This window comes from Parus major, chromosome 1 (assembly GCF_001522545.3).
Source record: "Parus major isolate Abel chromosome 1, Parus_major1.1, whole genome shotgun sequence".
Classification (NCBI taxonomy): Eukaryota; Metazoa; Chordata; class Aves; order Passeriformes; family Paridae; genus Parus; species Parus major.
Genome location: NC_031768.1, coordinates 109,365,631 through 109,381,437, shown reverse-complemented (window position 1 = coordinate 109,381,437; position 15,807 = coordinate 109,365,631). Strand labels below are relative to the sequence as shown.

Sequence of the window (15,807 nt, the reverse complement as noted above, 5' to 3'; positions counted from 1 at the left end):
CTTTGGGATTTCAACCTTTCTGTCAAGTCCATTTAAAAAAAAATGGGATCAAAAGTGCTGGAGGATTCGTTAATTCTGGCTAAAAATGACATCCTTTGCCCTAGATAGAGTCTGTGTTTATAAATGACCCCTGTGATTGAGTGAGCAAACTTTGGCCTGAGGATATTTAGAAAATTTGTCTGGGGTTATATAAAAGCCATGTGGCAAAGCTCAGAATGAGCCTAGGAACTCTATCCTAAACTTAGGATATGGAATATATAATAGGAATGGAGAAAAAAACCCCAAAACATTTAGCTCTCTTATTTAGAAGAGTGTTGACAACACATAAGTTAGGATTTATGCTATATTTTAAATGCAGTGGTTACCTAGAGGCTCTTGCATTGATCCTTCAAACTCTGCACACAGGGAAGCTTTTGGTCCTAGATCTTTAACATGAGAAGGGTATAAGGATGAGACATCATTTACTTCCTAAACATACTTGTCTGGAAAAAATAGTAGTGGTGTCCTTTCTGGGCAGGAAGACAGCTTACAGTTTTGGCTGTGTTGGTTCCACCCACAGAAGAATAAAAATAGTGTCTAGTTAAATACAAACTAAACATTAGAAATTTATGAACTGTTCAAAAGAAGAAAATATGGGAAGAATGTTGCATTCCCTTTGATTTCAGCAAGTGGTTCTGGACATGTGGTCAACATCTCTGCATCTTTTTTTCTTTTTAATTAAAATGGTCTTAAAATGATTCAGACCTGATTAAAGGATTATAGCAACTTACAGATGAAGAGTGTGAGGAAGAAGCAATAATATCTCTATTTCTCAGCTGAGGGAATAATGAAGAGATTTAATAAGTTGAATATTTAGTATCATTATGAGAAATATTTAATAAACAAACAGAGATAAAACTGCTTCCTCTGTAGTGCAAAATACTTTTTAGGAGCTGTTCGCAGTCATCTTTGCAGATTTAAATCCAAAAATTGATTTCTAGATGCTTGCAGAATTAACCAAGAAATTAATTTGCCTTTTGATAGGGAGTTGCAGTAGCAAGTTTAGTATGAAGCTAGCATGAAGCTTAGCTAATTCTCTATCAGTTCCAGGAGCTATAGAGTTGCCCAAATAGATATTTGGCACAGCCTCAATGTGAGCAGTGGCTCTGGGGAGAGTCTGGAAGCTGCCTGTTCAAGTTCCCCAAGGGTTATGAGTAGGTCAGAGTGGTTTGCTGGCCTGAGTATAAATGAGGTGGCAGCTTAGCTGAGCTCCAGTCCACACATTAGAGGAAGGAATAGTGAGAGGCCTCTTTCCTGGCATGGTACCAGACAGAAGTGAGGTACCAGCCACGATGAGGGGGTGGAGAACTGCCCTTGCTGCTCATGCAGTGCAGCCAGGGCTGTCACTTTGGAGGCCAGTCAGTCCAGCCTCATTTGAGGAGACCTGCTGTGCTTCCTGTTTGGGGGGCAGGGGCAGGATTCCTTGTGTTCTGTAAACCACTGTCTGCATTTCCAGCCACTGTGCATTCACTCACAGGGATAATAAAGCATACACTGCTGTCAGCTGTGCTGTCTGGTTAAAAGAAGGACCCTGATAGACCCCTACTATATTTTTACATCCTATGCCATTCCCAAGTGCAGACACACAAGGAAATATCTCAATCACTCACCTTACACGTGCTCAGTCCAAACCCACGGTGGAACGCTGAAGCAATCTGTGGGGTTATGGGAGGAATCAATCACTCTACCCATTTCTATGGCACAGCCATTCCTGAGGAAGAGCATGGTTATTTCCTAATGCACAGACACACTCTCAGCAGTTTAGGGCAGGAGGTGCCTAAGAATACCTCTGCCAAGTCCTTGCTCAGCTCACACAGCACATACTATGCGACGTACTACCGAACCCATATGTTAATAGCTCGATGTGTTGCGGTGGTGAGGGATAAAACAGAAGGAACAGGTTGGCTCAGAACCACTGTCCAAGTGTTTAAATTGCTCCCCAGCAGGAGCATTCATGCAACACTGCAGTATTCCTGCAAGGGAACATGTTAACCCCATTCAAGGCAGGCAGGTTCCATTTTGTAGGGCTAAGTGAATTGTCCTTATGATGGTTCTCTAATAAGGCTGAATTTTTGAGGGTTGTAGTCCTCTCTTGTACCTAGACCTGAATTTCTATCAATCCTGTAATAGTTCCAGGCTGAGACCTTTCTTAAATAATCTGCTATAAAACCTTATTTTCTTCAAAGAGAGAGTGGAAAGGTGGAGTTCTCTGCTGCTGACCATAGACCTGCCTTAAGGTTTGTAGCTATTGTTAGTAGGTAAAGTGTGTATGGTGCTAACCTGACAAAGTTAAATCTGCTTTGGCTCCAGGGGTATAGGGCCTTCTTTTTTACATAGGCCCATGGACAAGACAAAAAGCTGTCCAGACTTCCCAGAAGTCAAGCATTTCACACCTTTTCTGTAAAGTAAAGCTTGTAAAGAATTCCAGAGCAGACCTGATTGGCCTCATCCCTGGAGTCAGTATAAATCTCAAAGCAATGTGATGTGCTTTGTGGGACTTTGTGTTTCCTTCTGTATTCTCTGGAGCTTTAGCCACACACTCTTCAACCTGTGTGAGGAGAATTCATGGGGGTGGGAGGGTGGAGTGGTCTTGCACAGTGACAGCTCCCAAATGCTCAGGCGCTTGCTTCTCCTGCAGATTGAGAGCTTAGAGGAACCCTGATCTTCTGGGACTGCTTCTCCCATACCATCAGGAATCCTTTCAGTAGTGCTGAGGAAGGAGAAATGAGTTCTTCTTTTCTTTCTGCCATCATCTTTCTTTCATCATCATCATCTGCAATCACTCTGCAGCAGTGAGGTGTTGCTTTTGTTTTAGCTGGGCAAAAGCGGGCCAACTCCAGAGCGAGCCTGTCTCACACAAGGGAGGGTGGGGTGCTGTGAAGATGGCCCACCATGCTCAGTGTCCATCACTGGATGGTTGTACAAACTGGCATTTCCAAACCTCTTTTGCTCTTCCTGCAAACTTTCAAAATGATGCAAGTTCTTACAACTTCACATCCCACACTGTAGACGAATTTCTTGTGGAGCAGCGACTGACTCAGTGTGTTTTGACGCAGCCTACCTGCTGAGACGTGAGCTCAACTACAGAAGCAGTGTTGTGGAAAGGCTCCTTGTTCTTACATGGGTTTTCCTCTAATGTTTTCTTTTTTTCTCCTTAGCAGTGCGCAAAGGGTACAGGATCCAGGCTGACAAGGACAGGGACTCCATGAAGGTGCTGTACTATGTGGAGAAAGAATTGGCTCAATTTGACCCGGCTAGAAGGATGCGAGAACGATGTGAGAAACAAGCATGGTTTGATTTATTTTTCTATATTCCCACTGACCTAAGAACGACTGGGAAATTCATAGTTTAAAGTTCACTTGGTGTGCATCAGGGTCAGCCCCTAGGATATGATATCCAGGATAAGCCAATTGGGACAGATAAAGTCTGGATTTTAAGTATCTACAGGTACGTTCCAATTTTAAAGGTCTGGTGCTTACCTAATCATTCTTGGAGCAAAGTGAGGGATACTGAAAAGTTAATGAAAATTGTCTACTCGTATAATAAAACTTTGGGATCATCAGTATCTGAAGAGCCAAGTCCCTACTCATACCTTCTACAGCCTGTGGTATGATAATATCTGGGATATTTTTTTTCCACAATTTCTTAAGAGTGTGGTGTCTGTAAACTCCAAGCATGGCAAAAAAGGAGAGGGGTGATTTTATTGAAAGTGTGTTTTGTGGGCTGCAGTGACCACAGCGTGGCTTGAAGGAAGCAGGAAGTTTGTTTGGAGTGGCTGTTGCCCTGCAGAAGGAGCAGGGTGGTGAATAGGGACCTGGTGCAAACTCAGAACTGTGTGGAACCCCTCACTGTCACAGCCACTTGTAAGCTTTATTTCCTTAAATAAAGGCCGAGGCTGCACTTCATGTGTGTGAGAATTCAAACCCAAGTGAGGATCTTTCCACATTAGGAGGCAGAGGTGCAGAATGGGACAAGGTGCGTGGGGAGGGCTTGCAGTGCTGCTGCTTGTCCTGTGGCAGGCTGGGGGCTCAGCTCCTGTGGGCAGCACACAGAGCTAACCCATGTTAGGCACTGCTAGAGGCTCACTTAAAACAGACATCTGGGATCCTGAAAATCATTGGAGGGAAGGGTTTTAAGGAATGACACTACATCAAAGCTCTCTACAGATTAGGCATAACGAACAAATTATATATACTTCTAAAACAGTCATTGCTGAGCACACTGTCTTCTCCACCCACAAGATTTACTATAAAAAGACCTCTGCAGATTGGTATGTCAGGCCTACAGATGTCAGTGTGCTTGATGGAGTAGAGACTGACAGTGATTCAGACAGCCTTTTACTTTTTTTCTTAATCTTTTTTTGAGGGGGTTGCTTTTGTTTTAGGTTGGGCAAGTCAGGCCAAATCCAGAGCCAGCCTGTCTCACACCAGGAAGAGGGGAGGTGGCACAACTTCTGTGCTGTAGTGGTGTCCCACCAAGCTTGGTGACCACCTCTCAAGGGCAGGGAGCTCACACATATTACTGGGGGGAAGCTCTTCCTGAAGGCTGTTATCTGGAGCACAGGCCATTTGTGATACCCTCAGGATCCCCGCCTGGCTGCCATCAGGCGATGCCCATCTCATTTCTCTCCTGCATCCTCCCCTGCAGATAACAACACGGTCTCTGAGCTGAGCTCGCTGCACGAGGAGGACCTGAACTTCCGCCAGCCCTACCGGCAGGCGCGGAGGAAACCTCTGCCCCCCGCGGGGGACATGGATGGCGATGCCGAGTACTGGGCAGGAGTCGTGGGCGGGGGCAGCACCTCCAGATCACAGGCTGTGTCTGAGTACAGGGATGAGCGCGACAGCTACTGGCACAGGTGAGGGGCACCACGCCGGGGGACAGCTCTATCTGGCAAAGTGGTGAGGAAAGCAGAAGGGACAGATGGACTGGTAGCTCTCCCCTATTTCCTGCTGCCCTTGCTCTGCTTAGCAGGAGAGAGGGGCTAGAGAGAAATAGGAAATCTGGACGTGTCATTAGATGAGGTCAGAATGAAGCTGATTGCCACAAGTCTGCTGAAGCTTACCCAGCTGGTAAAGCCAGGTACAAGCCCCAGTCCCAGTGGGATGTAAAAGTGAGATCAACAGGGAACCAAGCCAAGCTGCCCACAGTGGGAAAGTGCAAATATCTCTCTTGAGCTTTGTATCTTATGCCTCCAGCACTTCCCAATGCTGTTGGGGTTTATTATATAGGAATAACACCCTCCTGCTTTGGTGCAGCTAAACCAGTGCTCCAGGCCTAAAGGACTTGCACTCTGGTGCATAGAAGAGAGATAGCACAACCTTCCCTCAAGCAATCCAGTATCCCAAAAGCAATGGCAGGGATTTCCTTCCTTCAGTTCTGGGCTATTGTACCAGCTGTCTTTAAACCTTCTTCAAAACTGCCCTGCTGTGAGCTTCTATGGCTGGGTTCTTGGGTTTTTCCAGCAGGATATACACCTGGAAGCTCTAGGATGAAGGAGAAGCAGGTCCAGCCCTGCATACTGGAGGACAGGGCAGGTGCACCCAGGGGTTAACCTCAAGTAACTATTAGACATGAAGGACCTGAGCTATCTGCACTAAGCTGCCTTTACAGTCAGCAGAGAGAACCCGGGGTTTCAAGGATGTGATAGATCTCTTCCTATTGAAAATGATGAAAACAGCTCAGATGATTCGTGCCCCCTGGAGGGCCTGCTTCCCTCCACTGTCTGTGCAGGCAGCCGAGGGGATGAGCACAGCTGGACCCTCCCCTCTAACTCTACCTCCTCCCTCTTCCAGCCAGCAGAGGTCCAAGTCGGAGATGCTGTCCCGTAAGAGTTTCTCCGTGGGAGTGCCGGCCGTGTCCATGGACGAGCTGGCGGCCTTTGCCGAGTCCTACAGCCAGCGGCCGCGGCGGGCGGACAGCCAGGAAATGCGGCGCTTCGAGCGCTCCGAGTCGCACGGCGGGCGCGGCGGGGGGCTGCCCCACCAGGACAGCTCCATGGAGGAATACTACAGCAAGCGCTGCAGGGGCAATCGGGAGCCGCTGACGGACTCGGATCGGGGCTGGTCCTACAGCCCGCCCCGGAGACGGGCCCACGAGGAGAAGCACTTCCCCAGGCTGGTGAGCCGGACGCCCGGAGGGAGCCAGAAATACGATCACTCCTACCTCAGCAGCGTCTTGGAGAGGAAATCCCGGAGCTACGACGAGAGTGGTGACCATTGTGCAACCCCCTCGAAGCTGAGCTCGCAGCCCAGCCAGAGAGGAGGGAGCACCTACTATGCCTGGTCACCGCCCTCCACCTACAAAGCCGAGAAGTCGCAGCCGCAGCCGTCGTCGTCCCCCGAGCAGGACGAGGAGGAGGAGGAGGACAGCCTGCCCCCCTACAGCGAGAGGGAGCTGAGCCGAGGCCCTTCCTACAGGGCCAGGGAACAGGCCTACCTCAATGCCTCTGACAAGAAGAGGAAAAAGGACCCCAAGAAAACAGTGAGGCCATGTCTGGTGGTCCTGGTCCAAATAGGCTGAGCGGAGAGCCACCAGGCAGGGGTTACTAACCAGAGTTGATGGGCAATGGGGTTTTTCAGGATGGTAACACCTGGAGTCTGGGTGTCACTTCTGTGGGAAGGGGGAAGGAACTGTGGGGGTAGGAAGCCAGAAGGGGTAATAGCTCCTACATGGAGTCCTGGATGGAGGGGAAAGCCAGATGTGCCTGCAACTGGGGAGGTAAGCAATGTCTTTGGCATCTGTGGCCTGGTAATCCAAGGTGGTGGAAGTTTATCTAGAGTTGAGGAGGATTGTGGTAGGGAAGTTACCGAGGCCTTACAGAAATTACAGGGCTTTGCTTTGGCCTTGATCCTTGTTAAGGAAGGGTTGAGAGGCTCTTGTTCTTCTGGACTGGGACAGGGCTGGCAGCAGGGGATGATATAAGAGACATCTTCCTCAAAGGAGAGACTCCCATGGGCTTCCATGTGGGCCATTCATGCCAAAGGCATTCCTCACCCAGGATACCAGCAAGTGCAAAACATCCTGTAACAATCCAAGCTAGTGAGGACTGATGAGTTCATGGTTTCCGGGGGAGGGGATCTTCCCCATCTAATCCAGCTAGGGAAGTCTGCACCTTGAGGGACACCTTATCATTAGAGTAGCTTGGCTGTGGGAGAGAGGACTGGATCACAAGTGGACAAAGCTGTTGCTGTTTAGTTGTGTCTCCGTCAAAGCTTTGTCTGTCCCTTTGTCTGTTCCAATGAGGGCTTTCCTGTTAAATGTTGACATTTAATCTTCTCTCTTTCCTCTCAGAATGATTTCCCAACAAGGATGTCCCTTGTGGTTTGAAGTTGTGGACCTGTCATGTTGATGGGCTGGATATCATGAGGTGACTGCAGTGGAGAAGATGCAGAACAACAAGCTAAACATGCCTCTGTGAACCTTTGCAGCCATCAGCCATGGACTGTTTCAATTTTTTGCTTCATCCAGGGGAGCTGAGGCTTTTGTAAGAGACTGACTCCCATGGACAGCACTCAGATCTCAGAGGCTCTGGGAGTCTGCCCAGAAAATGAGGCTAGGGGTCTCTTTGGCACCCTGTTTTCCAGTGCCCTCCATTCTGCACTGGACAGCAGCCACATCCCTACTGCCCCTGCAGCCCTGAACTACAAGTGAGGCTGCCTTTGTGCCTCCTGCTCTGTCCCACGTGCAGAGGGAGGCGTGTGTGCCTCTTGCTCTCTCTGTCTCAGTTCTCTGAATCAAAATTGGCTCCATACTTAAAGCCTTTTCTGTATCATTCCCGTGCTGGGAGGAGGCCTTGTTCTTACAACTGCAGACTGCCTTCAGCTGATCAGGCCCTAAATCACGAAAGAAAATCCACATTCTTTCAGACACTGTAAGAAAATGACTGATGAGATGTTACCTTGATAAGGGCTGAATGGGGAAGGGACAATTATGAGCTGATTTGTTCAATATATTTAGTTCTGTTTGTTGTGTGATGAGAGTTGCAGGTGAGATGGATGTATTGTTTTGAAAGTGGGTCAAAGTAGCTTTTATTGTAATGAGAGCATGATTTGTTTCCCCCTGCCCCCAACTGTGTTTTGTTTTGATGCTGTTGCATTTCCCTGCAGCTCAGCTGTGACTCTGTAGAGCTTCAAGCTGGAGTACCTACTCCACTGTTTTAAAAGCAGTGCTCTAGCCTTCCTAGTGCTCTGCTTTCAGCACCACCAGACACCTCTGCCACTCTAGTCAGTGGCCTTTTTGTTTCAAGGAAGCAAGAAGGGGACAGTCTCAGTGAGAGGGCAGCTGCAGACCTTCATCCTGTGCACTGGTATCACTCCTTTCTGGGAACAGTTTCCCAGAAGAAACTACTACTGAAGAGAGCAGTAACAGCAGTGGGAAAGAACAAGCACTGTGGACGGATACAAGCTTTGAAAGTCACCCTTTTCACTTGAAACCATTCCATTCACTTTGGTTGGGATGTGGTTTTAGTGGCTGTTGTCTCAGGCATAGCTTTATTTAAAAGTGAGTGCTTCACACCGTTTGGAAGCCTGATATTCTGGTTTTCATAGGGTATTATGCAGTCATGTATTTAGCTGCTAAAATCATCATGTGAGGGAAGATGATGGGAACATTTTAAGCTCCAGTATCTTGATTCCTATTGCACCTAGAAACAACTTAGTGCCCTGTTGTTACGGATATTATCAGCCTCTGAAATGACATCTTTGTTGTTCCTCTGGGAATTTGGGAAGCTGTCTGGCCTCACATGCTCATACTGGCAGTACTGTTTGGGACACAAGGTATATTAACATCACTGCAGTTCTCCATAAAAATGATAGATTAATTTCTGTATTACTCCTTTTCAAGATAGTTCACCCACCAGGAATGGTCAGGGGAGAGGAAAAATAATCTCCATGGATTTGATGACAGTTTTCATGTGAGAAGGTGAATTGATGAAAGGATGACATTCTTCTCACATACTCCTCTACTGATGACTGTAGTTTTGGAAATCCTAGTCCTGGGTCTTCCTGGCCAGAGGGATTAGCCAGCAGGAACATACAATTGTGGAATTGCAGAATTGTTTGTGCAGGAGGTAGCCTTTAAAGATTTCAACATTTAAAGTTTCAACCCTCTGCCACGGGAAGGGACATCTTCCACATATGAGGTTGCTCAAAGCTCCATCCAACTGGATCTTGAGCACTTCCAGGGATGGGACATCTGCAGCTTCTCTGGGCAACATGTTGCAGTGTCTCACCACCCTCACAGTAAAGAATTTCTTCCTTGTATCTAATCTAAAATTACCCTATTTTACTTGAAAATCAATGTCCTGGTAAAAAGTCCATCTCCAGCTTTCTTGTAGGTCCCTTTATTCACTGGAAGCTCCACAGAGCCTTCTTTTCTCCCCAGCCCCAACTCTCTCAGCCGGTCTTTATAGAAGAGGTGTTCCAGCCCCTCTGACCATTTTTGTCTCCCTCCTCTGGACCTGCTCTAACAGGTCCATGTCTTTATGTGGCTGGCCCCAGAGTTGAACACAGTACTCTGTGTGGGGTCTCAGGAGGATGGAGGAGAGAGGAATGAACGGCGTCAGCCTTGCTGCAGGTCCTTGAGGGACACTGCTTGTTACTGGTGTCCTTTTGGACACTGAGTGATGCTCTGCATGTGGCCATCCAGCCAATTCCTTGTCCATCAGGTAGTCATCCACCAAACCCATCCCTCTCCAGTTTAGAAACAAAATGTTGTTGGGACTGTCAAAGGCCAGAAGTCGAGGTGCATGACATCAGATGGATTTTCCTTATCCACCAGCGCAGTCACTCTGTCATAGAAGGTCTCAAAATAAACAGGTCTGATTTGTCCTTGGTGAAGCCAAGCCAGCTGTCTTTAATCACTTCTCTCCCATCCATATGCCTTGAGGTGGCTTCCAGGAGGATCTTTCAGGGCACAGAGGTGAGGCTGACTGGTCAAGAGTTCCCAGGGCCCTGTTCTTTATCCCTTTAAAATGGGTTTGGTGTGTCCCTTTTACCAGTCACTGGGGACCTGACTGCCTGAGTGCCATGACTTTTCAAAGAGGGAGAGCAACTTAGCAACTGCATTTACCATCTACCTGTATTATGGCTGGAGAGACCAACATTTAAGTATTTTCATTTTTTTTTAATTTTTTTTTTCCATTATTTTTTTTTTCTTAGGAAAATCACAGCACAGTTAGCAAGAGGTGGGCAGGTGGCTGCCATCTGAGGTCTCTGAGGCCTTGAGAAGTCTACAGAGCTACACTATGTGCTGTTTTAAATCAAACATTTCATTCCTGACATATGAGGATTCTAGCAAGTTGATGTTTTGTTAGTCTGAAAACCTTGGCAACCCCTGTGCCATGAATTTCAAGGGATCTTAGCCTGCTATCATTTCCATCAGACCCAGGAAACAGTTGACATAGAAATTTAAAAGTGCATCTGGCTGTGCCAGAAAGGGCCCAAACCAGTGGTTTTACAGTCTCTGAATACCTCTATCTTTTAAATCATACTGAAAGCCTAAGCATTACAATCTTCTCATTTCAGTTATGTTCTGTCCCTTATCTCAGTCACTGTAGTTTATTTGATCAAGCCCTCAGGAATGAGTTGTGTGTATTAAAAATACAAGTCTTCATTTATTTGAGTCAGTTTTGTTTGTTCAGTGCTGGTACTTTAGGGCATCTGTACACTGTGTGTAAGGAGTTGCCATTTGTGTATCTAGCTTATAAATAAGTAGCTGCAAGCTAATTCTTTTAAGAAAACTGTTTTAATTGTATAATTAAATTTGGAAACATCTCTTGAATCCAGGTACTTGGAAAAGTATTGAAGATTTTATGACTAGTGATTCTGTGGATTTTACCAGATGATAAGTTTCAGCTGCAGGAAAAAAAAAGGAGGTCTTAATTCCCTGAAGTCAGATATGAGCAGCAGCAACCTTGCTCTAAAATTTTGTATTTCATATCTCTCTGTACAAATCTGCGGGAATTTTCAGTTACTGATCATGTCTGTCCTAAGGCCACCTTTATTTTTCCCATTAGAAGTGTGTCTGCAGCAGCAACAAATGGACCAAATCAAGAAGTGAGGGGTGACTAGAATATCTGCACAGCTACACAACCCTAACGACCTGTGACTCCTGCAGCAGGGGAGCAGGGGCCCAGAGACTGACAGACAGCTCGAGAGGAGCCTCATGTTCCAGGAGACGAGTAATGGTTTGTGTCTGTGCCATCTTTTAGAGCACCTGCAGAATGCTGGCACTGGGAAATAAATGAGCCTGGTTATTATGTGGTCTCAAATTATAAGTGTTCCAGTGATGAATTTTTATTGCTGGCATAAAATTAAAATCCTTTTCTTACTGGATATGGATGTCTGGGTCATGTCAAGGACATGGAGAGTTTTGTGGTTTTAAAATCACAGCATCACAACAGCGACTTGCTAAGAAAACAGATGATGAGAGAATTCTGTAAAAATTTAAGATAGCCCCGAGAGCAAAAGCAGGATCAAGCTTTAGCAGTAGATTAGACTGTGCTGTCAAAAAAAGTGATCAGGGCTACTGAAAAAAAAAAAGGTTTTGACATAATGGAATGGGAAAATAAATGCCAGTGGTAATTACTTCTCTTCAATCCCATTATTCCTTTAAAGTACATTGTAAAAGTTCCAATGGGTGGCTTCAGTGTGAACATCCTCAGAACACTCCATTTCCACTGAAATGGAAAATTAACAAAATTAGCACTTTGAATACTTCAAATTTTTGAGAAACTCTCCACATTTATAAGCTGAAATGGGCAGCCAGAATTACTCAGGTCTTTTTGCTGGCATATGGACTGGAGCTGTAACATCCCCACTTTTGTTACTGGAGTTGGGTCAGGGGTGGCCATCAGCAGAGCACCCCAGAGCTGCACCTCTGAGGAATAAAGGACAGCTGCTGGGAGAGATCCCTGAGAAGGAGCAATCACAAAATATTTCAGAAGTCAAACCTTGCTACAAACTGTTCCAGGTACATAAATGCAGCACCACGGTGTTTATCATGCCTGGGATATTCTGAAAATAATTTTGATGATGTGGAGGTTGTTGAGAAGCTGCATGGAGCTGTCTTTCTCTCCAGGCAGCTTTCACACAAGATGTGTGTGAAGATCTGTTCTTGGTTGCCAAGTACAGGGTTTGGAACATGTGGAAATAAAAGCTAAAAGGTTTTAGCCCATTTTTTACTGGAGCAAAGTAAAATCCAGGAGCAAAGACACCTTTGGCATCTGCCAGGTGCTTCAGATTTGCCCCTAAAATTCCAGAAACCTCTGTGGTGTAGCATCTCCATCAGGCTCTACTGGCTGTACGTGCTTTCTACAACAGCTGTGATGTTGAAACCACCCTCAGAGTCACCTGGGGCTTCTAAAGTCCCTTTCTCATTTCCTGGAAGATCAGAAAAGGAATCTATTGCATAATGTGAAGAAACAGCTATCATTTTGACGTGATCTCAAAAATGCCAGCTGGATTTACCAGCATTAGGAACAGCAAAAATCTAAAGAATAAAGTTAGCTAATACTAAAGGAAGGAACCTGCCATGATTCCCATATGAATTCTCTTGTGACCTTTGTAATTCTTTCTGACATTCACCCCTGCCTGCACAGGGGCCTTTGCCAGGGGAGGCCATCACCCCCTCTCTCTTTTGCTTGTCAATTTTTGTCATGCTTGTAATGCCTCTCTGACCCCTCTGCTTTCCTTTGGCTATTTCCAGTCAGCCTTCAGTGTGGTGCCTAGGGGTTCCAACCAGCTTGGATGTAGAATGAGTGGCATTTTGTAAAAAGGCACTTTTACCCCCTATAAAAACAAAAATTACAGAATGCCCACGACAAAACCCCAGGCTCTCCAGATATTCTATCAAACCCAAGCAGGGGTGCTATTGGAAACATTTTTAAAAATTAAAGCTGAACATAATTTCAAAAGGGGTCAGTGTTGTTTTCAGCCCCAGGGCAGCTGCAGTCAGAGCTGTGGAGTGCAAACAGCAGGAGCAAATGCATTCAGGTTTCATTGTCCTTGGTGAGAGCAGTGGCAGAGAGAGCAGCAAAGAGAGAGTTCCAAGGCGCTGTTACTTACATGTGGGTTAGAAGTGTGAACTAGAAGTCGACGGGCTTGGCTTTAAAAGCAAAATTCAGTCCAGGGAAACTTGAGCCCTGGCCCAGGGGTACAATCCTCTCGCTGTTTACAGATGGGCTGGGCTTTTTTCCTGCCTCTGTTGCTGCCTGCCACAGCCATTTCCCAGCCATTACACAGTGAGTGAGTGGCTTTCTTTGCTGCTGTTCTTTTACTTAGATTGTCCTCCCCTGTAATGAACTTTTTCAATACGAGGGGGAGAAGGACGTAACAGTACTCTATAATGAAAATGTAACACTTTTATAGCTTTTTGGGAGACATCCACATCCCCAATTACCAAGCATTAGACATTTTCCATGCGTACAGTATTGAAGTCGTTGCCTTTGAGTTGTCACCATGGAGAATAAAAGCAGGAAAAGCTCCCACCAATCTGCCTTTTTATTATCCTGCAGGCAAATAATTTGCCCAATTTTTGCTAAGATATGAGCAGTTTACATGAGTAGTTTTCAAGCAGTTTTTTTGATTAATGGGCAATAAACCAAATATTTTCCAGCGGAGCAGCAGACCCTTCATAAATCTCATACTATTCACAGGATAATGTACAAAAACATTCTGCCCAGCATTTTCATACCAAAAAAAAATCCATGCAGGAAAATCCACAGTCCTTCAGAGAAAGGATAAACTCTTCCCTGCTCTTGCTCTTTTCTCAAATGTAAAACCTTTTTTTTTTTTTTTTTAATTCAGAAAACTTTTATCTTTTTAGAGCAGATATGTTATTTCCTTTTGGCCTCTTTGTCCTTAGGTCTGCAGTACCCTGGACTGATGATTTTTGTGTCACAAACATGCAACTTCATTCAGATCCTGTCTCGGCAGGGTTGTAAATAATGGATTAAGACTCACACCGTTTGTAGGTGTGACCTGAACAGCATTTACATGTTTAGATCTTGTCTGATAGGTGTTATCAGCAGTCAGGTGCAGGAGAAGCAGCTCCCAGCTCTGCTCTGTATTTCCCTCTGCAAGGCACAGCATCCCTTGGCCCTGAAAATTGTCACTCATCCTGTATTTTACCACCTGTAAAAGTACTCTGTGTTTCTTTGGGCTTCTTTATCACTCCTCCATCCATCCCTCAATGCTCCCCCTCTGCAGAAGTCTCCAAGCCAACATGGAGCAGGAAAGGTGCCCATCTATACCTTAAAGACTAATGAGGGTGAGGAAGACCTGACAGCAGAAACACTGAGAGGTTGCCCAGCTCAGAGCTCTGCAGGGAGTAATTTCTGGGTGGGAAAGTGTTTGTGCCAGTCAAGGCAGAGGTGCCTAATTCCCTAATAACCCTAATTCCTGGTTACAACTTGCACTCTTCCATGCCCAGTCACACTTATCCATGAGCACCTGGCTGTAGGTACAGGTTTGTGATCCAGGACCATTTCTGAATTAGAGAAAGGAGTCTGAAAAAATTGTCTCAAATGGACCAGTTATTACAGCAGGTGTAGTGTTTTCATTTAGTCCTTGCTGTGTGACAGAAATCCTTTCTGCTTACATGTCAAGTTGGTTTCCATCAGCCTCTCCAGAGCAGGTGGGAGTGATTTTCATGTCCCAGTTATCAGATCTTCTTTTTGAGCAACAAATCACTCAGTGCACTTGTCTCTGAATAGGTACTCCAGGGTAGTGAGAGGCAGAGCTCCAACTGGTTGCATTTTGCACTCAAGAGCTTGCTAAATCATTTAGTCTTTCAAAGTCCTCTGCTTCCTGGCAAAACCAGAGTGTGTGTTTCTACAGGTCTCAGGCCTGCTCACCTTGGAATTACAAGTTTTGGCAAGGACTTTCAACATCCAGTGGGGTGGAGATCAGGGAAAGCAGTAGCACAAAAAGCTAAAAGCTTTACCTTGTGTAAAGTGTGCAAAAGATGTGTAAAGCTTGTAAAAAGTGTAAAGATAAACTGCCCACTGCCATGTCCTTCCTAAGGACCAGTATGTCTATCTGTCATTACTAAATTTATGTGCAATGATGGGAAAGACACCCGTGGTCCTTGTAAATGGGCCTCTGACAGGAGGATGTAGGGGGAAATAGGGGTTAAAGCAGTCAGCCAAGTGAGAATGCCCAGAGGCCTCTGGCACCTGGGACTGTGCCCTGCTGGGAAGGACATGGCCCAACAGGATTTACTGCTGCTGGCTCTGAGCAGGCTGCTCAGGGAACAGCCCTGCTGCTGACAGCATCCCTGACAAGGGGTTTTCAACCCCTCTCTCATCTTCACATCACTGATTCTGCAAGGAGGGTGAGGTCACTAAAATGAAGGCTATCTTAGCTATCCTGGATTTCTCTTTCAGGCTTTTGGCAATCTTAGACTTTGAAGAGTAGACCTATGCAGTTAAAGTTTGAGCAATACCTGTCTAAAATGCAGGTCCTACAAATCTTCACACTAACTTGGCCACAATTACTGAGTGCACACAGACAGGGTGTGTGGACCCGGTACCTGGCACACATTTATTTTTAATTTAGAGTCCTAGCTTCTTGAGCTGAAGCTTTCAGCACAGTCAGGTGCTCAGGATTTCTGAGAAAGTAAAACTGCTCAAATTGGTTAAACCACAGTGCACACAACACCCCAATGCAGCCAATTTACAGAGCCAGCAATGTGCAACTCTGGCAGCCAGAACCAGCTGATGCAATTTGGATCTGCATCTTTGTGGAGCTGAGGTGCCAAGGCTTG

At 45.9% G+C, this 15,807-nt stretch overlaps 1 protein-coding gene across 6 annotated transcripts in view; it reads left to right on the top strand.

The window, feature by feature from the left end:
• ILDR2 (immunoglobulin like domain containing receptor 2) overlaps positions 1 to 11,375 on the top strand; it is a 39,280-nt gene extending 27,905 nt beyond the window's left edge. For 3 of the 6 annotated variants that reach the window (XM_015634027.2, XM_015634010.3, XM_015634047.3), the window contains 4 exons: positions 3,201 to 3,314; positions 4,687 to 4,897; positions 5,835 to 6,522; positions 7,333 to 11,375. In XM_015634027.2, the coding sequence (XP_015489513.1) occupies positions 3,201 to 3,314; positions 4,687 to 4,897; positions 5,835 to 6,522; positions 7,333 to 7,368 (1,049 nt within the window). In that variant the 3' untranslated portion in view covers positions 7,369 to 11,375. Of the gene's footprint in view, positions 1 to 3,197; positions 3,315 to 4,686; positions 4,898 to 5,834; positions 6,523 to 7,332 lie in introns of all 6 variants that reach the window. The other 3 variants (XM_015634018.2, XM_015634003.3, XM_015634037.3) reach the window with 1 other exon arrangement.
• The last annotated feature ends 4,432 nt before the right edge of the window (positions 11,376 to 15,807 follow it).